At 43.0% G+C, this 26,241-nt stretch overlaps 1 protein-coding gene across 1 annotated transcript in view; it reads left to right on the top strand.

Moving 5' to 3' along the window:
• The window catches only part of HGFAC (HGF activator), a 751,326-nt gene that overhangs the window by 67,045 nt on the left and 658,040 nt on the right, over nt 1-26,241 (top strand). Inside the window, exon 2 of the mRNA XM_078678540.1 lies at nt 9,223-9,286. Coding sequence (XP_078534666.1) covers nt 9,223-9,286 — 64 coding nt within the window. The remainder of the gene's footprint in view (nt 1-9,222; nt 9,287-26,241) is intronic.

Here is a 26,241-nt window from a genome sequence, read left to right as displayed (position 1 = left end):
GTTGTGTGACAGTACAACCGACAGGAGAAGCGGAAGAAAGAAATGTATAGATTTTGGAAGCCACATGACCTAAACGAAGCCACATTTGAAATAATTTAATAGAAGGAGAGGTTGGAGTCAGACGTAGTTTCGCTAACGCCACCTTTATTTTCAGGAAAGTGTAAAAGTCTAAATTATTGAGAGAGAACTGTTGAGATAAATTAGAAAAAGGTAATGGATCTCCATTGGAGTCATACAGATGACGTACTAAAGTTATCCCTTTATTAGCCCAATACAAGATCAACACAGGGTCAATAATGATTTTAATACGGGGATTGTACCACAACGAGGACCATCTCGATTTATGAATAGGAATAGCAACTCGTCTATCAACTTGTTTGACCACGGCAATGGTATCTAGGATGATTGAACGTGAGAAAGGAATAGATAAAGTAGACGTAGTTAAAAAAGATAAGGGTGGTAGGGGAGAGGCAATATGCTGTTCAATTAAGAGCCAAGAAAGAGCATGGTCAGGAATCGAGGAAAGCCAAAGAGCCCCCTGCGAGGCCAAGAAAGCAGTCTGATATTTCTCCCAATCAGGAAAGTTGCAACCACCCAAATCATAAGGTTTTTTCAGATATTTATAAGCAATCCGAGCCCTCTTCTCATTCCAAAGAAATTTGGAGGTGAGGGAGTCCATCGTATGAAAAAAAGAAGAAGATAACTTCACAGGGAGCATGGAAGAAACAAAATTAATAATAGGGGTAATCATAATTTTTATAGTTTGAAAACGGCCCCACCAAGAAATATATTTGGGCGACCAAGTCTCTAAAAGCTGACGTACTTTAGTAATAGTTTGAGCCTCATTGTACGCAACAGTATCATAAAGAGTACTGCAGAACCAGATTCCTAAGTATTTAAGCTGTTTAGATTGCCATTTAAACCCTGCAGAGCCCATATGAGCCGGAAAACAATAAGCATTTAAAGGAAACATTTCCGTTTTGTCTTTATTGAGGGTATACCCAGAAACACCTGAAAAAAGGGAGATGGTATCTGAAATCGCGGGAATGGCCCGTTCAATATCTTCCCAAAAAATAATAACATCATCTGCATATGCAGCAGTTTTGATACTATGTGAGCCAAAAGTAAATCCTTTGATGTCTGGATGGATGTCAATCAAACGAAGCAACGGATCGATAGAAAGTAAAAACAAAAGAGGAGACAAGGGACAGCCTTGTCTGGTGCCTTGGCGAAGATTGAAAAAAGAAGAAGTGGTGCCATTGACTCTAATATTTGCTCTAGGCTGGCCATATAAGGACATAACCATATTAACAAATGAATCACCAAAATTATGTGCGCAAAGAACCCCATGTAGAAAAGGCCAAGAAACCTTGTCAAAAGCCTTCTCAGCGTCTAAGGCCAAGGCAGCAGCTGGAAGGGGAGAGCGTTTAGCAGCACCCAAGACATGACAAAAGGTACGAATATTGTCCCTCGCAAAACGTCCCTTAACAAAACCGGTCTGAGAGGGGTGAACAAGCTTAGGAATAAATGATTCTAAACGCTTAGCCAAAATCTTGGCAAAGATTTACGCTTCCATGTTAAGGAGAGAAATAGGACGAACATTTTTGGGGTCTGAATGATCTTTGCCCTCCTTTGGGATTACAACAATGGTAGCATCCATTGCCGACCCTGAGACCGACCCTTGTTGGATAAAGAATCAAAGACAACCTTAAGACGAGGGACAACCGCAGAAAGAAAGGTCTTATAAAACAGGATAGGAAAACCGTCAGGCCCAGGAGCTTTTCCAGACCGAGTAGCTTTAATGGCAGAGATGATTTCCTCAGACGTAATCGCACCCCCTAACTTCTGACTATCTTGCGTGGATATCGATTGAAGAGGAATCTTTTTGAGAAACTCCTGGCATTGATCAAAAGAGGATTGATTGGTGGGAGTATACAATTTAGTATAGAAATCTCTAAAGACTTCAAGAATCTCCTTGGCCGGAGCTATCGGTAATTGAGGAGATTTGCACGGATGTGAGATTAGAATCCTGATATTTCAACGTCGCAGCCAAAATTTTACCTGCACGGTTTTTCAACAGTAAACACTTGGATTTCTGGGCCTGAACCCCAATGTGAGCCCGCTTAGTAACAATGGTGTTGTAGGAATATTTCAGATTCTTAATGGTTTGCAAATGGCTTCTATCTTTAGAATTACAGAAGAGAAGTTCTTGTTGTTTAATTTCATCTGCTAAATCCTTAAGTTCTTTTTTGGCAGCAGCATTCCTCCTAGCCATACATTGAATAATGGAACCCCGAAGAGAGCATTTAAACGCATCCCATAAAACTATCGGAGAATTAACCGACCCATCATTAGCAGCAAAAAAGTTGTCAATTTCAGTCATTAAAGCTAGAACCTGGGACTCATCATAAAGAATTTCTGTGTTTAATCTCCAAGAACTGGGACCTTTTTTCGGAACAAAAGAGGAAAGAGAAAAGGAAACAGCTGCATGATCAGAAACAAGAATAGGATGAATGAGTGGGGAGGATGAAGCCTGAACAAGAGACGAGTGAACTAAGAGGTAATCGATACGAGAAAAACTAGAGTGTGGAGAGGAAAAGAAAGAGAAATCACTACCAGTAGGGTTATGAAGCCGCCAAAGATCCTGAAGCTGAAGAGTAGAACACATGTTTAACATTTGTTTATGCGCTTTAGAAGAACGAAACTGAAAAGCAGAATTCCTATCCAACAGGGGGTCCATAGGTAGATTAAAATCACCACCAACAATTAAATTAACCTGATGGGGATCCACCAGCTTTTTCGTAATCGTGCGCCAAAACACCGGATCATCACAATTAGGAGCATAAATATTGAGAACGTATAAGTCATTAGCACCAATAGAGAGCCTAGACAGTAACCATCGGCCCTCAGAATCATGTTCAGCAGAGACCAACGATAATCCAGAAGTTTTAGAGATCAATGTAATCACACCATTCCTTTTACCAGAGGCATCAGAACAAGCAACATCAAGCACCCATTCTTTCCTCAGACACAAAGCCTCCTTGTAAGAAATTTTTGTTTCTTGTAACAAAACCAAATCAGAAGAAAGAGATTTACAATAATTCAAGATTTTTGATCTCTTTACCGGGTGATTTAACCCTTTAACATTAAGGGACACAACTTTCAAATCAGGCATAAGAGTACATCAACAGAAAAAACAGTAAAAAATGGGTAATAGAGAGAGAAATAGTAGAAAAAAGCAAACAGGCACAGACCAATGTTGAAAAAAAAAGAAAGGGAGAGCCGCCCCAGAAGAACGAAGGGAGAGAGAAGAGAGGCAAAGAGGGGAAGAAGAAAAGAGAGAAAAGAAGAACCACCAGGGGAAGGTCTAGAAGAGACCAAATTCATATCAGGGGGGACATGGGAAGGGAAGCAGGAGACCACCGAGAGAACTCACATGGTAAAGCTATAAACCCTATAGTATATATATTATATAGAACAAGGCATAGAAGCATACAATGTAGCAATTTGCAACATCACCTATCAGAATCCAAACAGTAAAAAAGCCTAATAGCAATAATAAGTGTCTTAAAAGAACAGAAATCATCCATAAACAACTGTAATAACAGAGGTATCTAGTACATAATAACTATAAAAAGAAATATGGAAAGGAAAACCCAAGTAAAGGTAATCAAAATCATCAGTAACAACATATGTAAATGGGAAGAGTACCTAATAATTTGTATAATTATTCAACCAGGGTAAAACTTGTAGATAAATGAGGAGTACAATAATAGCAATAATACAATATATATACTACATAAATGATTAAAGGAACATCAGAATAAAACAAGAAAGATGAAATCTATACGAAGAACATAAGGAGACTAACAAAAAAAAGAGCCAATAATAAAAAGCTGCAATGCAAAGACACAAAATATCCAAAACGTGACAATGGGCAAGAAAGACAAAAAATTAATCACATAACACCGAATGAGATGGAGGAAATGTCAGAGAAGTAGTGAGCGGTACCCACAAAACAAGGTACCAATCAGTGGAGGAAAAAAAAAAAACATCAGCCGAGTGACACAAACAACAGGTCCGAAAAGGAAGACGAAAGAGACCTCAAGGAATCCACCAATATACTAAACATCACAAGGAACTACCAAAGACAAAGAACATGTTGAGCAGTGACCTGAATACCATCGCGAAGAAAAAAAAGGGTGAAATATCCGAATAAACACGTAGAGCAAACAAAATAGGAGGAAAAAAGATACATAGAATAGAGAAACGCATAGAGCAACTAGCAGCACGTCGAATAGAAGAGAAAACAACAAAACGTCCGAAACGGACGATAAGTAACAAAAGACAACATATGTGTCTAAGGACCATGACTCAAGGTATAGGGAGCTACAACGTCGAAGATAGGAGAACACACGACACCTGAAAAGATGGGAGGAGCCAAAAACAACATGTAACACTGAAACAGTGGCACATATCGGATGGAAAAATATACTAAGTTACAGAAACAAAAGACAACTAGAATCAAAAACCAGAAGGCCCAGGAACAGAAGAAGAATCCATCTGTAATTCAGATTGATTATCCAAAAAATTGGAAAGATCAGAAGGTTCGTCAAAAATCTTAGAGCGGCCTTTGAATGTAATACGAAATTTGGAAGGTCCAGCAAAAGAGAAAGGGATGTTCATGTCTAAAAGACGTTTCCGCAGGTTAAGAAACCCCTTTCTACGAATCACAGTATCTCTGGCAAAATCTTGAGAAATAGCAATTCGATGGCCTTCCCAAGTCACAGATTTGACCTTCCTCATATGAGCCAAAATTTGTTCCGAATGTTGGTGACGTAGCGGTTTAAAAATTACCGCTCTTGGACTAGTCGCAGATTTAGACCTGAAGGAAGGAACACGATGAGCTCTCTCAATCTCAAAGTCTCTCAAAAATGAAATCTGTTGGGTAGCAGGAAGACATTGGGAAATAAAGTCAACCATCGAGGAGGCTGACTTCTCCGCATCCTCAGGAAGACCAAAAATTCGTTAAATTACTTCTTCGGTTACGATCTTCCTGCTCCGTAAGGTCTCCCCGTAGAGCAGCCATAGAACGATCCATCTGTTGAAGAGACCGTTAATGTTGGTGGGCAACATCCTCTATACCACTAATCCGAGACTCCGCAGCATTGACCCTAACAGATAGCGCCTTAAAGTCATTCCTGATAGCCGCCACTTCAACTTGTAAAAGATCAGTGTTAGTCTTAGTAGATTGGGCGATATCATGAACCGCATTGAGACGCGAAAGAATGGTATCCAGAGTGGTAGTAGGGTGCTTCTGAGAAGATTCTGGAGTAGGAGATTGTTGTTTGGACCTTTTGAGGCCACCTTTGGAATCTTTAGTAGTAGCAGGAGGACCCATGTTGTCCGCCATAAGAACAGCCCACGTTGGAATATCAAAAAAGCACCTGAATATCTATGCGGAGATAAAGAGAGGAAAGCAGGTGTAAGAAAATAGCAAAAATGGCAATTCACAAGAGCTCCCTAGAAATACAGCTGAAGAAGCGTCAAAATAGGGAACACTGGCCGTATTAGTAGAAGGGAAATGAGGAACAAAAACAGACATGGAATATTCCTCAGAAAGTCATGAAAAACAAAATTCCAGATAGCCAACAACCTCACAATCAGGTTGAAGAGACCTCATAACAAAGCAACCACCAGGCAGAAGCAAAAGAGCAGAGGGAGGCCACTGAATCATCATATGAGGACCCACCAGGCAAAGAGAGTCATGGAAATATCAGCAGGTGAGGAAAACGCTGATAAAAATCCAGTAATCTTGAGAAAAAGTTATAAATATTGTAAATGTCACCTTAGAAGCAGCAGAAGCGCAGTTCCCAGAAATGAGCCATAGTGCCTGAGGTAGAAAATACGAGCGACGCCACCACAGGAATCAAAATGACGGCCGCTCATGAAATCCAGTGAGCGGAGCTGCAAAACGCTGAGAAATTATGTTCCTGTCGTTGTCAGCGACATCCGCCCATATCTGCACGTTCCAGGGACATTCCGACTTGAAATGCCGTGGTCGGAAAAGAAAGGGTCGCTGAAAGGGAATCAGGAATCGTCCCGACAGCCTCTGCCTCCCCGGAGCTCAAGCGCCGACCGCCATCACGTAGAGGCGCGCAAGCCACGCCCCCCGCAGTGTATGATTTTTTAAGTTGTGGAGTCAACTGTTGCATGTAGGCAACATGGAACTCCACCGGTAGTCCATCCAATCCAGGAGTCTTGTTTTTGGGGAGACTTTTTATTGCTGCGTTTATTTTCCCGGTTGTAATGGGGCTAGCTAGAGTTTCCCTGGCTTCTCCGGTAATTTAGGGTAGGTTTACTTTTCTTAAAAAGGAGTGCAGCTCAAGTGTGTCTGCCCGTTGTGGGGCCGTGTATAGGACTTGATAATGATTATAGAAGGTTTCATTAATGTCTGCCTGAGTGGAAACCCGAATATGGTGTGGTGTTGTGATTTCTACTATTGGCGTAGGATGTGGATCATCTCTAATAATTCGCGCCAACAGTGCACCAGGTCTATCCGCTTCTATGTGTATTTTCTGTGTGTATGAACGAAGATCTATAATCTGCAACTGTTCTAACAACTCTGCATATTTTATGCAGGCTTCTTTTAGTGCCGGCTTCACGGCCGGATCAAGGGTTGCCTGTGCCTCCAGTGTACCCAACTTATCCTTAACTTGGGGGTAACTCTCTATTAGTCTGATGCCGGGATCCCGTGACGGCATTAATGGCCGGGCCAGTCAGGTGATGTGTCTTGGCCTATCTTTGGCACACATGTAGACGCTCAGTAAGAGTAGGGATTCCCCTGAATACTCCCTTACTTAGTGCTTGTTTACATTTTCTGAATTTTGATGGACTTTAGATGTCTAAAGTGCATGCCTTAGGGTGTCAAAGCACTACCAACAGTGAATAAGCTACCCACAGAAGTAACACTAACCACGTCTTCTATTTCTTACGGAAGGCTATGTGAGAGGTCAAACTAGCAATGTGGCTCAGCAAGGTGTTCCACAATTTAGGAGGCGCTTCCAAAAAGGTGCTACTAACCCCATCTCACCTTATGAAACCTAGGAACCATCCCCTTCTTCACAGAAGAGGATCTAAGCTATCTTTTAGTCAAATATTATTGGAATCCTAAACTGAGGGGAAGTGGTCCCTGAAGGTACAGTGCCCGATGGACCATGCACAATGCTTTGAAAATGACCTGCTTCCTCACAGATATCCAGTGTAAAGAGTGCAAGCCCTCCCTCACTGACTGGCATTTGGGTATATTCAATATGAAATGGGCAGCCACGTTATGAATAACCTGGAGTTTATTTAGTGAGGATTTATTCATATTTAAGTAAAGAGAGTTGCAGTAGTCAAGTCGAGAGGTAATCGCTGCAATGACTACTGTAGTTCTATGCTCAACAGGAATAAAAGGAAGGGTCTTTTTCAAAATTTGAATGATGAAAAAACATGTGCTTGTGGTCCTATTGACCTGAGTATCAAAAGTAAGAGTGTTATCAAAGATGACTCCTACATATTTAACAGAAGCAACTGGAGTAGCTCGGGCCACATGTCTCTGGTCACCACAGCTCTGACCACACCGAGTGCTGAGCCCGAAAGATCAGGATCTCTGTCTTCTCCGTATTCAATTTCAGACAGTTCTCCTTCATCTATATCACAATGTTCACCATACAGAGTTTGATTTTTTCTGCCACTGATATCATATCGTCAGACACTGAGACAATAAACTGGGTGTAATCTGCATATGTCAAAATCTGGAAACCAAATCATCGCATTAGAGTTCCCATTGGTGCCACATACAGATTAAACAAAGTGGGGTTTAGCGTGGACCTCTGTGGGTCACAAGGGAGCTGAAAGGGTTCTACCATGAAGCTACCACAGCTGACAGTCTGGGTTCTGTTGGTGAGAAGGGACCCCAGGTAAAGCCAGCGAGGTGACCCTCACCAACGCCCGGCACAATCTCTGCACAAAATGGGAGGGGGACAAGTATCAAATGCTACTGACAGATCCAGCATGACCAGGATGGCTATGCCACCCTGGTCCACCTGGCAGTGGATGTATTCTGCCGCAGTGCTTAGAGCCGATTTGGTACTGTGACCGCTATGGAAACCGTTCTGTGCAGGGCCCAGCAGGTCCTGCATAAAAAGAAACACCGCCATGGTCTGATTAATGCATTTTTCAAAAATGTTTGCTGGCGCAAGCAAAAGCGAAAATGGGTTAGGGTTTTTAAACTTTTTTCGGCTTCTTTTTTAATGGAAATAACAATGGCCTCTTTCCAGATTTGTAGATAGACTCACGTGCAGATTATCTGGTTATGGACTTTTTTAAGTTGTAAGACTCTGTGGAGACAAAGATCCTTTGGGGAGCCTGATTTCATACGCATAAGTAGAGTTTTAATTTGTGTACAGGATATGGGGGGAAGGTGGACAAAGTAGCAACGGGCTCCTTAACCGAGTTAATATTGACTCAACTTTATGTATTTGTTACTTACGTAATCCCATTTTAAAAATGATTTTATTTCTGATGCCAGCGTCCTATTGTTCCAGCTCAACAGTGTGTTTATGAGCCATCGATTTGATGCCAATCCTTGGCAGGCGCATTTTAGCTGAAATACTGATTCCCTTCCTAGATTTAGAAGATGAGTTTTTCTTTAGAAATGAATAGCCCTGTTGCTTTCTCTCTTTGTGGTTCCTTTTTTTTCCCTCCGAGGCGTAGCTCTCTTAAAACGTCCCTGAACGGAGAAACGGACTACCTGTTACAAAAATGCTTTTGTAAAAGAGAAAACTAGCTTTCACTAGATCGGATTTGCAAGAATCAAACAGATGATCTATTTTAAGAAAATTCAACTTCTATTGGTATCATTTGCAAAAACATCCGCACATTTTGCACCATCATTATAGAAATAAAAAATAGAATTATTTGTTGCTATATTTTCACAATTTGGGAAAATATCAATCGAATTCCAAAAATCTGTGTACAATTATGAGTAAAGTGGATGTCAAATTCTCAGTTTTGCTTACAATAACTAAATATTTTAGGGGGGGGGGAAAGTAGAACATAGGTTTTCTTCCTGCGGCAACTATTATAATTTCCCCCCATTTATAGTAAGTGTACCCATATGTAAAACCTCATGCTTTGCAAGTATAGTGATTTACAGTTTTCTCCATTTTCTTGTAGAACAGAATGGGTTTTTTTGGATCCCGGCGGACTGGAATGGATACAAGAGAAGAAAGGCGTCCAGGTAACTTGTTTCTTGCTCTACTTCACTGGACCACCCACTTGTTATTTTTCCAGAGCGAAAGTAGAGGTCAGGTTAAAATGAAGGCGCTTGCAAAGTTACCTCCGTCCATCAGCATCATTACTTCAATTCTATGTAGCTATATTTAACCCCTTACCTGCGCCGCAAATTCCGCGTGGCGCTGGCGGGGCTAAGGGGTGGGCGTGGCGCTCCGGTACTTACGACGGCTCCACGCCGGCATGAGTCACGGGTGACGTGTGCTCATGACGTCGTGGAGCCGTCATGACCCCGCCCACTCACTAATCCGCCCGCACAGGCGGGGAATTAGTGCCGAGTGGGCGGAGCGGCAGCGGCATGACGGCTCCACGCCGTCATCAGCACACGCCGCCCGTGACTCAAGACGGCGTGGAGCCGTCATGAGCACGGAAAGGGTTAAATGTCTGTATACATATCTCACATCTCAAATATAAGGCAGTTTACGGTGCATTCTTACATTAAGTGGATTTAACACATAATTATGTTTCAAGAGGAGACGGACTTCAGCAGGACTTAAGGGCATATTTACAAGCCCCTCACTTTTTTTGACGTTGTGGTGGCAATACTGGCTTTGCATTATTTACAGGGCAGTGTTAAGCCACATAACATGGCTTAATGCTACCTTGTAAATAAGACACCCTTTCATGCTATACTTACCGTTGAAGGGGTGGGCAATGGGTGTTGCGGTGGGCGCTCCGCTGCAACACCCATTGATTTTGATGCTGCCCCATATTTACAAGAGTGGTGTAAACAGAAGGCAGCGCCAAAATTAAGACCAGGGAGCAACGAGGAGAAATGCTTTATTTCTCCTCATTTTTGCTATTTTTATGTGTGCTGCATTGAACAGCACACATAAAATCAGCAAAATGCCATACATGATTGTTTATGTGCAAGAAGGTGTCCCTTCCTGCACATAAACAATCATTCTAAAAATGACAAGTTGCAACTTCTAATAGTGCTACACAAAGCAGCACACATAGAAGTTACAAATCGCCATTTAAGATTGTTTATGTGCAGGAACGGACACCTTACTGCCCAAAAAAATAATTCCCCACAACGCAGGCACCCTTTAACTATTGTGCAAGGGTGCCCGCGTTGGCAATAGGCAGCTAAATTTAGCACCAGTGCAGGGGAAAATGCAGGGCTGCACCGTATTGTTGTAAATACAGTGCAGCCCTGCATTTCAGAAGTGGCAGAGGGTATAGTTTTTAGCCAAGAAGGCTAACGCCGTGCTCCGTCACTTTTTTGTAAATATGCCCCCAAGTTGGTTGGTCTTGTGAAAGTACAGCAGAATGGATGTATGTCATCACAACGCATGCTTTTACTACGCATGCTTTACAACGCAGTCGTTACAACGACTTGCGTTGGGGGGCGCTGGATAGTGGAATAGTTTAATTTACTATTCCAACTCCAGTCCCCGTGGATAGTAGGGAAGGTTTTGGATAGTAAATTAAACTATTCCCTATCCTACAGCGCCCTCCAGCGCAAGTCGTTGTAATGACTTGTGTTGTAAATCCTGCGTTTTAATGGTAGTGCGTCGTAAAAGTTGCGTTGTGATGGATGTTTCCCCAGCAGAACTGACTAGCTGAATTTGATTATGTTATTTTGACCCCGGAGGGATCCTCTGGGAACTTCCCGCAAGGGCTTTGTGGGTCCAGAGACCCCCACTCTGTCCCTTTATAACTATTTTATTTTAAATAATAGTCCTTTATTAATGACTTTTAATGCATTTTCAAAATAACATAGGGCCCCATTAGGATGGCGGGCGGACTTTGTCCTCCCGCCATCCCGACGTAAAACGGGACCGCCCGCCACAAGGGCGGCAGTCCCGTGGGGGCCATTAGGATGTGCCCGCCATTATTAACTTTGCTTTCAGCACCGCCCGTCGCAATGCTAAGAATGCACATTTTGCACTTCAATGCACAACATGACAGGCACCGTGCGGTGCCTGCCACGTTGTACAGTGAAGTGCAGGAGAGTACCATGTGCACCCCCACCACCCCAGAGTCCCTGGGGGCCCGCAACGGGTCCCCACAAGACATTGCTGCATGCCTTTTCGTGGCGGCGTAAGCATGTTCCCGCCACATCCTAACAGACACCGCAACCATATGAAACCCTTTTCCGCCTGGTCAACTCGTTGACCGGGGGTAAAAGCGGCGGACGGTCTTTCCGCCCGCCACGGTCCCCCCGCCATAGTAATATGGCGGGGGGGAATGGGTGGCGAGCGGGGAAGGATGTCGGGCGTATCGCCAACGCCCGCATGGCGGCGGCAATCCGCCCGGCATCCTACTGGGGCTTATAGTGTTCCTCACAGTGTTCCTATCATCTTGATAATTTATGCATAGGACATGATCATAGAAATAGAGAAAATACAAGATAATAGTCAAAGCGCCACAAATCATGAAATACAATTCATCATCCAGTTATATAAAAATTAAATCGGTCAATCGGAGGATAAACTTGTTATCATTATATATATCCGAGCTGGGATTGGAGGTGGTGTTTGGAGTTTTCGTGCATATATATTTATATATATATATATTTTTTTTTACTTCAATGCATTTCATATTGAATTTTCAAAAGTGAACTACACCTAGTGAGAAAATCATTCAAATGAGTGAAAGAAGGCCCCAAAAGGGGGTACTATGCGATCAAACATGAACCGTACGCTATCATGGATTATGAAAGTCCGTCTCAAACATTTTGGACAAATTAAAAGGCATCATGGAACCACAGAAAAACATATTGGATAGGAGAGTGAACAAAAAGGCAAGCAGAGAAGAAAGTTGTATATATAGATAAACACAAAGGGTGGAAAGGGTGGGAGCAGTTGTCAGATACATTTATAAAACCAGGGATGATAACAACTGTAGATGTATTTACTTGTACCAGGAGCCTACGTAGCTGCAAGGCTATGCATCAATTACCATCAATTACCGCTTCTATAAATCTATCAGTATCAAGAGGATGCCAGATGTTAGTAATTTTCCTGTTGGAAGTCTATATAGAAGGTTATGTGGTATATGAATACTCCTGATATGCCAGGATGCCCGTAGGGTTGCAGAGCGCTTTATAAATACTATAAATAAATAAATAAAATAAGTAACCAAAGCCCACCATGTGTTGAAAGAGATAAGGTTAGCCGTTTTCCAATCAAACAGTATTTGATTGACAGCAATATTTAACAAGAGATCTAATAAAGCATACTCAATGCGATTTATTGAAAGGGCATTGCTGACACCAGGGGGCCTAATAAAGCTGTTGGAAACTCGAGCCCAAAGGGATGATTGAACATTTTGGAGAGTCGTTCAGCCTTACTGTCCAAGTAGGTTGTAAGGAGTTTACAGCCAAAAAACATATGGTCGAGTTTTCTGGTTGTTCGTTACAGTACCAACACATTTTGGAGTCAGTTAAGTTGAGTTTGGCCCACCTACAAGGGGGACCAGTATGCTAAATGAATTGTGAATAAATTGTATTAGATGAAAAAGGTACAATTTTATGATGTTGAACAGCGACGGTAAAGTTAGTCCAAGTATCCTTGTCAGGAGGTTCTCCATGAACATTTCTAATATATATGTCCCACTTGGCATGGAGAGGGGAGCAGGGTTTAACTTTGTGAGAAGTTAAGAACTTGTAGATTTGGGGCGTGGCCACGGAGGCGACCGAAATGGCTGCCTCCGAGTGAAGCTCCGCCGTCCGGGCTCCCAATATTACAGATTAAAATGTAATCTGTCACCATCCTGCCTGCAACACTATCCGATCCGACAGAGGTGACGATTCCGCACCCCCTGGTGGCTCCGGTATCTTTGGGGACGGCGTTGGTGGACTACGTGGCGGAGGGGATCGAGGGCCTCCCTGGCCTTGGAGGCGTCCTCCCTAACTGCGCCTGGCCGCTGGGTAAGTGCTGCGCTTGGGGTGCCCCTGCTGGACTTGTTGCCTCCTGTGGCTTACGGGCTGCTCGCCTCATTGCCCCCACTGCCTGCCTGGCTTGTGTCGCGCCGCAGGGGTGCCGGGACAGGTCCGCGGCCTTCGGGCCCTTGGTGCGTCCCGGAGCCGGGGCCTAGGGTGACGGGCTCGCCGGCTGGGCTCGGGCTTCGGGTCGGGGCTGGGCGGTCTGTGGTGGACGGGGGCTTCTGGGGATGGCGTTGGGCGCTTCGGGTGACACCCCCAGCTGGCTGTGTGGCGGCCCCACCTGGACACCACGCCAATTTCACCCCCCCCCATTGTACATCTCGGTGGCGCCGCCGCCGCTGCGGGGGTATCGTTGGGCCTTGCCCTCACTGGTGGGCATATTGACTGCATTGGGTGCTGGATATTGCTGCAACTGGCACGGTGCCTGTCGTGCGGAGCCTGGTGGCTGGAGGGGCACTCTTCCCGATCTGTGGTGCCTGGCTAGGAGGTCACTGGAGTCTGCGACGGGCATTTTGTTGCTGGCTACGTGCTGGTCCATCGGGCCTGTGCGGATTGCTGCCTCTCGTGGGAGGATCTGATGGAACAATCCCAGGTGTGGTCTTTTCTCACGCTGTCCTTGCTGAATGATACCCCACGGTAGTGGTACTGTTGCCTGCGTTATAATATCTGCCCTCTGCCGCACGCCTGCTTGTCACACTCAGTGATTTGTGGTTTGCGTCAAATCGCTTCCTTTGATCTCCTGCCTCATTATCTTGGCTGCACTACTTTATCTCCGCACTTCATAGCCAATTTCGCTCTGACCATGGGGAAGAAAGATCCCAATCAGCGCAAACTTAGTTTGATAAGTCCTCCCTCCTCACATCTGACGCTCCACCTGGCTCATCTGCTGGGGCTACTGGGTCTACTGAGAGTGGAGACACTACATCCTTTAATCACCGCCATGCTAGGTGAAATGCAGGCAGGTTTTAAGTCGCTCGACGGTCGCTATGATAGCCTCGAGCAAAAACTGGCAGATATGGTAACCACAGTCCAGGCCCATGATCGCCGCCTGGACGTAGTGGAGTCCAGAGTCTCGGATGTTGAGGAAAATGCCACAAAATCACTGAAACGATTGGAGCGCGTCGAAAAGATACTAAAGGAGGTAGCCATAAAAAATGAGGATTTAGAAGCGTGTAGCCGACGCAACAACATCCGCATAATTGGCGTGGCGGAGTCGACCTCAACGAGTCGTATGGACACTTTTGTGGAGCACCTCCTCATCGATTTGTTTGGCAGGGACGTGTTCACGAATGGTTTTTTGGTGGAACGCGCCCACAGGTCACTGGGGCCTCGGCCTCGCCCTGGGCAACCTCCCCGCCCGATCATTGCCAGGCACATGAACTTCCGCGACCGAGACGCTGCACTGCGTGCTGCACGGGAGAAGGGGGAGATTCAATGGCAGGGTAGTACCCTGTCCTTTTTTCCAGATTTCACACTGATTGTTCAAGAGGCGCGGCACAAGTTTACTGGAGTAAAGACGACCCTGTGTAATCTGGGTCTTAAATATGGCATGCTGTACCCAGCGAGATTAAGAGTGGATGTGGCTGGTAGATTTCGCATTTTTGACACTCCCACAGAGGCACAGGAATATTGCCAGCCCTATTCCTTTTTTTTTTTTTTTGATGTTCCACTGTTTAACTCATTGGTTACTATCATGGGTATCCTTAAGTTCTATTGTACGTGCATATTGGGGCTGCCTCTACGGGGATGTCAGGAGGCTGGGTGGTGGATGGGGGGCGGGGTGCATTTTGTTTTTGCGTACATTTGATTGTTATGGCACTCACGGTGCAATTGAGACGGGGTGGAGTAGCGCACGGTTCAATTTAACTTTGATTTTCTTTGCTTTATGGCCAAGGTAGGCCTTCAGTCTGGACCTTCCATACTATCTTTGATGTCCTGGAACGTTCGGGGTCTAAACAATACCAGGAAACGTAAACAGGTTTTTAATTATGTATCGCGTCATAAAGTTGACATTCTTTTCTTACAGGAAATACACTTGGCACATTCAGATTCAGCTTCCGTTGCCAGGAGTTGGGGGGTCCATCGAGTTTTCTCGAATTTTAGTAGATATGCTAGGGGTGTAGCCATACTTATACGTAAGCGGGTGCCCTTTGTGTTGTCCAGTAGCATCACAGACAGCGAGGGTAGATATGTGATTGTCACTGGTGTGCTCATGGGATACAAGATTACATTGGTGGGGGTTGACGGCCCCAATGTTGACACCCCTTCCTTTTTTCAGGAACTATAGGTGAAACTCCTTAAGATTGATGTTGAATTGTTGGTTCTTGGAGGAGACTTTAATTTGTTGATGAACCCCGCTAGAGATAGCACCTCCCCTTTCCCTGATATCAAAGCCCGTTCCTGTCCTGTGCTGTCTGATATATGCACTCATTTCTCCCTGATTAATATCAAAGCCCGACTCCACTCGCACTTACCTGACTACACACACCATTCTGGTTACCACAATACAAGAACTAGAATTGATTACTGGCTCCTCTCCCCTGGGTTCGCTGGCTGGGTCGAAGACCTTCTTACCCTACCGCGCACACTGTCAGACCACTCCCCCATTGTACTAACGTTGCTGATACCCAGACTGGGGGACTATGAGCGACAGTGGCGGTTCCCCAGAAGGGTAGTCAGACAAAATATCGAAATTAAAATATCGATATACAATAATATCGATGTTTTAATATCGATGATATAGTATATCGATGTGCCATAATATCGATAGACAGAATATCGATATTAAGGTATGTATGTTAGTAATATCGAAATTTTATTGTTTAGTGTTATGTATTTTATTATGTTGTTTATATGTTTGCTAAATATGTTTAGAAATGTATGTTTGAAAATTAGTAATTTTGTTAACATTTTGCGTTTTAGTATTAGAGCGGGTTGTGGGTTTATAGGGGAATAGGGTGGGAAGTAATTTAATATTAATTAATTAATTAATATATATTTTTGAATAATTTTAATTAATAATTAATTGGTAATTAATTAAGACTAATTAGTTAATTACATTAATTAGATTTAATGTGCTAATATATTTAATTTAGTGTTGTTGTTAATTAATAATTAATTGGTAAATAATTAATATTAATTAGTTAATTAAATTAATTAGATTTAATGTGCTAAGATATTTATTTTTTGTTATTGTTAATTAATAATTAATTGGTAATTAATTAATATTAATTAGTTAATTACATTAATTAGATTTATTGTGCTATATATTTTATTTAGTGTTATTGTTAATTAATAATTATTTTGTAATTAAATAATATTAAGTAGTAAATTAAATTAATTAGAGTTAATGTGTTAATATTTTTAATTTATAATTTGTTGATATTGTTAATTAATAATTAATTGGTAATTAATAATTATTAAGTGATTAAATGATTTGATTTATTTATGTGTAGTGGGTTGTGTGTTTATAGGGGAGTAGGGTGTTATATAATTACATGTAATTAATTAAAGAGATTGTATTTATTTATTGGTATTTATTGTTAATTAATTGGTAATTAATACGTGTTAATTAGTTCATTTATACCTACACCAATTTAATAATATTTATTGTTATTAATTGATTAATTGAAACTTTTATTAATTGAGTTTTTTTATAATGTTTAGTGTGTTAAAGGGGGAGTAGTGTGGGAAGTAATTTAAACCCTACGCAATCCAAAGCTTTCCCTACTTTTGCACCCTCTGGAGTGGGAATAGTAATTTTTACCCCTACGCTATCCAACGCTTTCCCTACTGTTGCACCCTCTGGAGTGGGAATAGTAATTTTACCCCTACGCTATCCAACGCTTTCCCTACTGTTGCACCCTCTGGAGTGGGAATAGTAATTTTTACCCCTACGCTATCCAACGCTTTCCCTACTGTTGCATCCTCTGGAGTGGGAATAGTAATTTTTACCCCTACGCTATCCAACGCTTTCCCTACTGTTGCACTCTCTGGAGTGGGAATAGTAATTTTTACCCCTACACTATCCAACGCTTTCCCTACTGTTGCACCCTCTGGAGTGGGAATAGTAATTTAAACCCCTACGCTATCCAACGCTTTCCCTACTGTTGCACTCTCTGGAGTGGGAATAGTAATTTAATACCCTACGCCAGTGGTTCCCAAACTTTTGACTCCGGAGGACCCCCATTGAGTCACCACTGGAAGCCGGGGACCCCCAAGCAATTTGTATGCGTTAAATTTCAAATATCAAAACAGTAATTAGAAAAAAATACACACGTGTGCACACAAGACAAATACTCAAAGTACTAAGGATTTTGGGGCCAGATGTACGACAATTTCATTTAGCGCCTCGCAATTGGCAACACATTGCGAGTGGCAAATTGCGAGTCGCAAAATAAAATGTACAACAGTGTTAACTCTGTTTGGGATTCCCAATGGGGTCGCAAATTGCGATGTTCATTAATATTAATGAGCCTCTCTCAATTTGCGAACCCATTGAGAATGCCAGCCCTCCCAGGTATAGTGGCCTGATGGGCTCTGCAGGCCACCATGTCTGGGACTGCTTTTAAATAAAGCAGTTTAAAAAAAAATGCAGCCCGTTTACCATGCATTTAAAACAAAAAAAAAATGAAACATTTTCGTTTCATTTTCTAAGGGTAGGCAGAGGTGCCTGGGACCACTGCCTGCCCTTAAAAAATAATTTTGCATGCATTTGCAAAGGGGAAGGGGTCCCCTGGGGCCCTCTTCCCATTTGCGAATGCATTACCATCTACTTGAAGTAGGTGGTAATTGCGAGTGTTTTGTGACCGCAAAACATTTGTACATGGTTTTGAGACTCGCTATTTGGAAGGGAATGCCCCTTCCAAATAGCAAGTTGCAAAACCTGTTTAGCGAGTCGCAAACAAATTGCGACTCGCAAAATAGGAAATGTACATGGCCCAATAGGTTTTTGCATGAACAAACGGGTTCGCAAACACGTTTGCGCATATAAAAAACAGATCGTACATCTGGCCCTTAGTATTTTATATTGAAACCCCTCTGTCACATATATTTAATTTTATTTTATAGCACCTCTCATACCATTGTAGGATGTCTGAGCACTTTACATCACACACACATAGAGACATTGAATCATACATGTAAAACAGTGTGTATATAAAATGTTTAAAGAGTGCTTGGTCTGAAAAAACACAAACTCAGGATTCAGAACATAACACAGTGGCTAGCACTGACTTAAACATAAACATTGTATTTCCACCCAAGTAAATCTTTCTAGCAGCATCAGGATAATGAATAACTGGGAAAAAACATAAGTTACTAACTGGTATCATGCAGTTTGCAAGCAGCTATTTGATGACAGTTTATAGGTCCCTCTGCTACATTACGATTGTCACTTATGAAGTGCACAGTAACAAAATAATCTCTGTGACAAAAGCAGTAACCACGAACCTATGCACATAAAATACTGCTTTTTAAAATGCATGTTACACATTCTTTGCAGTAGGCACATTAACCCTCTGTGCTACATTAGTTAAGTCAAAGCTGCCACTGAACAAAACTCTCCTCACGCTCCAGCAGGTACATTAATCACTGGTATTATCTTGACACTTTTATTGTTGCTGGAAAGCTGCTAATTATACAAGAAACTTTTCTGTGCTTTTACAACTGTTTCCTACGGACCCCCTGGGAATGTGTCACGGACCCCTGGGGGTCCGCGGACCCCAGTTTGGGAAACACTGCCCTACGCTATCCAACGCTTTCCCTACTGTTGCACCCTCTGGAGTGGGAATAGTAATTTTTACCCCTATGCTATCCAACGCTTTCCCTACTGTTGCACCATCTGGAGTGGGAATAGTAATTTAAACCCCTACGCTATCCAACGCTTTCCCTACTGTTGCACTCTCTGGAGTGGGAATAATAATTTAAACCCCTACGCTATCCAACGCTTTCCCTACTGTTGCACCCTCTGGAGTGGGAATAGTAATTTAAATCCCTACGCTATCCAACGCTTTCCCTACTGTTGCACACTCTGGAGTGGGAATAGTAATTTAAACCCCTACACTATCCAACGCTTTCCCTACTGTTGCACTCTCTTTTTTTAATATGTTTTAATGTTTTTATTTAATATTTGTAAATTATATGTATTTTTAAATTAATTTTAAATTATTAATACATTTAAAAAAACGATATTTATAATTTCGATATTTTTGTACAACAATATTATTTTTTCGATATTTTTGTACTTACCATTATGTAGATATAACTTCGATATTTTTGATTTCGATATTTTTGTGTCGATATTTTTGTATGTAGATATTCTGTCTGTCGATATTATGTCATAGATTCCCCCAGAAGGGCTTTGACTGACCCTGTTTTCACTGAGGAGATCCGATGTGCCATTGATGACTATTTTGACCTCAACACTGGGACTGTGGGGTCCTGGGCAACACTTTGGGAGGGGTTCAAGGCCACTATTCGTGGGGTGTGTATCGCCAAACACATGGGCGCCTTGTGAGATATTCGCTCCACTTTATCCCGTATTGAGAGAGATATCTCGGCTCTAGATGGGGACTTATTGGTCAGCCCGACAAGGGCTGGAGAGTCAGACGCCTGGAGCTACTACTAGAGTTTCGGGAGACCACAGACAGAGAGCTGCGGTTTATGTGCAAACAACAGACAGCACGCCAGTATGGAGAGGGTGACAGACTGGGCAAATTACTGGCGCAGAAGCTCCGTCCTCCACATCATGCATCATACATCACGGAAATCGTAGATTCTCAAGGAGCGGTGCACTATTCCACCCCAGACGTCTGTGACACTACAAGACCCTCTACGCATCCACGCTATCGGGAGACGGGAAAGACCCCGGGCCTTATTTAAACGAAAAGCATATGCAAGAATTCCTTGCTGCACCCATCACTCCGTATAGTATAGTCGAAGCCATAGATGCATTGAGGGGCTCCTCGGCGCCGGGCCTCGATGGTTTTTCCACTGATTTCTATAAATCATATAAACAAGAATTGGTCCCGAGATTGGTGGAGGTATACACAGAGGCATTGGAATCTGGCATCTTACCACCAACTCTCCGTGAGGCGGTTATTGTCCTTCTCCCAAAACCTGTCAGAGACCCCACTTCTTGTGGCTCGTACAGACCCCTTTCCTTATTGAACCTAGACTATAAGATCCTGGCTAAGGTTCTGGCCATCCGACTCTCGCTTTTGATGGAGTCCATCATTTCACCGGCACAGTCGGGATTTGTCCCACATTGTTCCACCTCCTTTAATCTGAGGAAGTTGTTCTCGGTTCTACATAGAATGGACCCCTCCACTGTGGCCGCTGCTGTGCTCCTGGATGCTGAGAAAGCATTTGACTCGCTGGAGTGGCGTTTCTTTTTATCCATTATGAGACGTATGGGGATGCCTGAGGTGTTTGTGTCTACAGTTGCCTTGTTATACACCGCGCCTAAGGCCCGGTTGCGCTTGAATGGCACTATTTCTGAACAGTTTTCATTGTCGTGCGGTACGCGCCAAGGATGTCCCCTTTCCCCTTTGCTGTTCATCCTTGCAATGGACCCTTTGGTTCGCTTTTTTCAGGAGAGACACCTCCACCGGGGACTCCAGTTCCGCACGGGCCCACTTTTAATATCTTTGTATGCCGATGACACGATTTTATATGTTAGAATGCCTCAGGTTAACCTAGAGCCTTTAGTGCTTGAAATAAGCCGCTTTGGGGAATATTCTGGCCTCTGCATTAACTGGCACAAGTCCGTCATTTTTCCGCTCACCCCCTCCACATTGCAGTGGAACTGTGCCTTTCCTCTGGAATGGCATACTGAATCGGTCAAATACTTGGGGGTCCATGTTCACCTCGACACGGTTTCCATAATCAGACTGAACTATGGTCGAGCTCTGGATTTTTTAGAAGGTCAACTTGAGCGATGGATCCGCCTCCCTCCATCCATGGCTGGTCGGATAGCCATAATAAAAATGATTGTACTTCCTCGGTTTTTATACCTTTTCAATAACATCCCGATCCCACTCACCAAGGCCTTTTTTTCCCAACTGCGCTCCTTATTGTTACGATTAGTCTGGGGAGACAAGGCTCCACGGGTGTCCTGGCGTGTCTTAACACTCCCATATGAAAGGGGCGGCTTTGGGGTCCCTGATTTTTATCTCTACTTTTTGGTTGCACAATGTTCCTATGCACACTCCTGGTTCCACCCGGATGCCAGGATTTTGTACTTGAAGCCTGAGGCTGACCTAGTGCTCCCTGTGCTCCTTCATACTGTCCTTCCCAGGGGTATTCCTCGTGACCCGCAAGATATACAGACTGTCTCGTCCACTTGCTGGGCTTGGGACAAGGTGCGCAGACTGCTTCATCTGGACCAATTATACTCTCCCGCCCTCCCAAAAAAAAAAAAAAATTTGTAGATTTTGGAGGCGTTGTGGCATAAAGATACCCATTTTAGTCAAAGCTGATTTTTGTCAGCATCGCCGGGTGGACAACTTTTCGTTAACTTATACTTTAATTTCTGGAAATTGTAGAAATCTAGATTGGACAGATTTTTAGAAAGCTGCAAATAATAATAATAATTCCACTGGAGGCCTCTTACTAGAGAGATGCCTTTCTCTGACCAAAGGCACAATCAACATTTGTAAGATCTATTGCTGTTCTTTTACGCTCTATAGAGATAGCAGCGTGAAGTTTGATATACAGGTCTCCATAATTTTACAAGTATGAGCTGCTAGGGTGCCAATAAATATTCATACGTTTTTTCAGAGTTGTATGGGCAGACCATGCATGTGCTCCTTACACATGTCAGGGTGTTTGTGAGTAGATACTTTTGTGGGCCTGTATGGTTATTGATAAGAAGCGTATACATGAATTGGTGCACACTGTTAACCGTGTGCATGATTTTCTTAGATACATCTGTGCTTCACGCAAGTGGCGCATTTATTTCTATGCACACCCCAAGAATGAGTGATTGGTAGTGCATAGCTAGCCTTTTAATGGATATGCTTGCATAGCAATGTCTGTGCGCAGTATGCACTGTTTGCAGGCATTGGTGCACATGGATTTATACGTATAAAATATGTATCAATTCAAATAGTGTACATGCCATAGAGTTCATGAAAGTCAATGTGTGAGCTTGGATTTGTATTCATGTTAATGCTTATATATATATTAACGTGCATAGCTATTTGTTGATAATCGGGTTACTGGTTGAGGGTGGTGAAACCCTACTCAAGCAGCAACCACAATTTCTGTCAGGGTGAAGTCACAAGCAAACCCCAAATGAACCTGTGCAAAACCCTCTGGTAGCTTGGCACAAGCAGTCAGGCTTAACTGAGAGGTAATATATAAAGTATTTATGCAGCATTTCAAACAGTAATAAAGTGAAAACACAACACAAGAAATGTTGAAAAATAGAATAAAATGAAATAAATAATTTGAGACCAAAATGGCAAAAATCCAATAAGTACAACGGAGGATATGCATTTTTAAAGATTTAAGTGAAAATAGAAAAAAGCGCCAGCCAGAGGTAATATATAAAGTATTTATGCAGCACTTCAAACAGCAATAAAGTGAACACACAACACAAGAAATTTAGAAAAATAGAGTATAACCAAATAAATAATTTGAGACCAAAATGGCAAAAATCCAATAAGTAGAACCAAGGATATGCAATTTTTAAGATTTAAGTGAAAATAGCCAAAAGCTCCAGCTGTGGTTATCTGGTCACACCAGATCAGGATAAAGTCACAAGTTCAGCCCGACCGTGATGAACAGGCTGGATACAGGAACCACGTTACGACCACTGAACAAAGTGGGAGAGATGTGGCGCAGCAGCCAGAGTGTCTGACTCTGGAGCACGGGGCTCATGGTTCAGTCATCGGTGGCAGCTCAGCATCATGTGACTCTGGACAATAGCTCACTTAATCTCCCCAATGGCCCCCAGTGCTTGGATACCCTTAGGGGTGATAAGTTCATGCTTTACAAATGTGGAATTACCATAAATCCTGGTTTGCTGAGCGTTGCAAGATCCTGTGTCAAAAATGCATAATGCAGTGACAGGTCAGAGAAGCTGTAAGGCTATGATACAGAGTCCTGTGCTGTCAAGGATGCGGTTGACAAGGCGCTTGTGATGAGAATGACTGCGTCAAGGATGCGTCCCACTGTGGCAATTCTGAGGAAGCTGCAGGCTGCGATGCGAGGTCCTTCATCAGGGATGTGTAGTGCAATGCGGGCTCGGAAGTGGAGCTGCAAGGAGATGCATTGCGCTGTGACGATTCAGCCCACAGGACTACAGCTGGGCTGGTAGAGCACCTTCAGTCCCATTTCCAAGGGTCCAGGAGTTGGGTGGCACCACTTAGAGTGCAAGACTCACAGGAAGTAGAGTCCAGGTGCTGGTTTCAAGATGGTTGGAGCCTTTTCTGTCCTTGAGGGTTCGGTCAGGAGGGCAGCCAACTAGCCCTGGGAGTCACTCCAGTGGTCCTGGGATCAAGATGCAGGGCCAGTCCTTTTCACTCAGACAGCATAGTAAATGGGAAACGGATTAGCAGTCTTTCTTGCAGAGCAGCACGCAGTCCTCCTGAGTCTTCCATAGGTCCAGAAGTGTACTGAAGAGTTGGATCTGAGGGGCCACTATTTATACCAGGTGTCAGCTTTGGTAGTAGGAGAAGGTTTTGAAGATTTTCACCACCAGATTTGTTCAGTAATTTCTGACTCCCTGCCCTGGCCCCAACTTGTTTGGGGAAACAAAAGACTAGTGTTAAAACCTTTGTGAGTGTGCTAAGGCAGAGTGTGCAAGAGTGGTAGGTGACAGTTCCTCCCCCTCATCAAGTCAGAGATGGCTCATCCTACCAATACCTATTCCCCCTTTGTCTCACTGTCTGAGAGCAATAAACAAAGACCAACTGCCAGTTACACCTGGTCATAGGAACCAGGATATAGTCTGTAGGCACCAAATGGTTGAGGCAACAAAATGCCAACTTTATAAAACTGCCATTTTCAGAATTATAAATTAAAATCCGACTTTACCATTAAATTGAGTTTTAAATTACAGTTCTTTAGACACCAAACTCACCATTCCTGCATGCTCCCAATTTAAAGTTATCACTTATTAAATGTAATAAGGTAACCCTAAGCAATAAGAGGGCCCATATGCAATTGCAGACCCCTGTGAAGATGATGCTTCTGTATGTGGTGGGCAAGAGGGTCTATGGCGACAATGAACAAAAGGGGGGATAATGGGCACCCCTGACGAGTGCCCCGCGACAAAGGGAATTGAGTTTTAATCACCCTGTTCACTTTCAATCGGGCAACTGGATTAGAGTATAAAAGGCGAACCAAGTTCAAAAAACCTATTGTATTGCCCAGCTTTTGCATTATCGAATACAGCAATCATATCCAACTTTTTAAATATACTGCGCCCGGTTCCATATACATGTATTAACAAAAGGAAGGTGTAGGCCTGGGAAAAGGTTTATTTTGCCAGGTCAAAATGACAGTTTAGAACTGCACACACAGGCTGCAATGGCAGGTCTGAGACATGTTTAAAGGGCTACTTAAGTGGATAACACTATAAGTGATACAGGCCCACTAATTGCATTTAATTTATGGGCCCAGGTACATGTACTACCATGTTACTAGGAACCTACAAGAAAATTAAATGTGCAAATTGTGTGTAAGCTTATTTCACCTTGTTTAAGGGAGAGGGCACAAGCACGTTAACACTGGTTAGCAGTGGTAAATTGTGCAGAGTCCCAAAATACAAAAAGAAAATAGGTTCAGAAAACAGGAGGGTGAAGACAAACAATTTGGGGATGACCCTGCAAAAAGGGCCAAGTCAAACACTGTTGTATTGAGTTAAGGAGCATATGTATTAATTGAAAAGTTAGGAGCAAGGTGTGAATGTGGAAGTATGTGTGATTTTGAGTGGAAAAAAGGGTGGGTCTCATAAAATATGTATACGTATATAAGGTGTTGATGTGTCTTTACAATTGCATGAATTGTTTAGCAGATGCCCAAGAAGGGGGAAAAGAACCATGCAGGTACCTGTCTTTTACCCCAACGAGGGCTTGAAGTCCCTTCCCCATCATAACCCTTTGCAACAACGACCCCGCCCCTTGTTTGTGCCCCCGAGGGGGTCGCAATATTTATTCTATGTTTACCCTCTTTTTGAGACTCCTCTCCACCCCTTCTTCTCACACTGTGATAGGATGTTCGGTTCTACAGGGAATGCTGACATCAAATAAAGGGCTTTATTGCTAGACTGGAGACAACGGTATACAACCTTCACAACGCAACTTTTACCACGCAGTGCCTTTACGACGCAACTTTTACAACGCAAACCATTACAACGCATTGCGCTGGGGGCGCTCTAGGATAGGGAATAGGTTTAATTTACTGTCCAACAACTTCCCTACTATCCACGGGGACTGGAGTTGGAATAGTAAATTAAACTATTCACTATCCAGCGCCCCAAAGCACTATGCGTTGTAATGGTATGCGTTGTAAAACTCGCGTTGTAAAAGCATGCGATGTAAAAGCATGCGTTGTAATGTCATACATCAGGAGACAACATGTTTCTCTGCCTTGGACCAATTGTTCTCAGGTGCTTCTATATTTTGTAATTTAACTAACATCAGGTTGGTAAAGTGTCTTCGCAGTAGGTGCATAATTAAATTGGAAAGACACAAATTAGTAAACATGCAAATGGATCGATTGCCCATTCAACACAATTACAAAGTTATGTAAATGTTGAAAACTCGCTTCAACTACTGTCTGTGTACGTATGCAGCATTGTTTTGTGAGCAGTGCTCCCAACTGGAGGCATCTTCTGTTGTTTTTTGGTTTCAGGCCCAAAGTCTAGACAATATTTATTTTGATATATTTACCCAAGTATACATTTCCTAAGCATTATTTTTTACATTATCGAATTGATGATGAAGAGCGATTCCATTACCTGTATTGCTTGATATTCTGTGTTTTTTCTGTGATTGAGC

The sequence above is a fragment of the Lissotriton helveticus genome, chromosome 2_2 (assembly GCF_964261635.1).
Source record: "Lissotriton helveticus chromosome 2_2, aLisHel1.1, whole genome shotgun sequence".
Lineage (NCBI taxonomy): Eukaryota > Metazoa > Chordata > Amphibia > Caudata > Salamandridae > Lissotriton > Lissotriton helveticus.
Note: the sequence above shows the minus strand (reverse complement) of the source record. Positions and strands in the feature narration are given on the sequence as shown.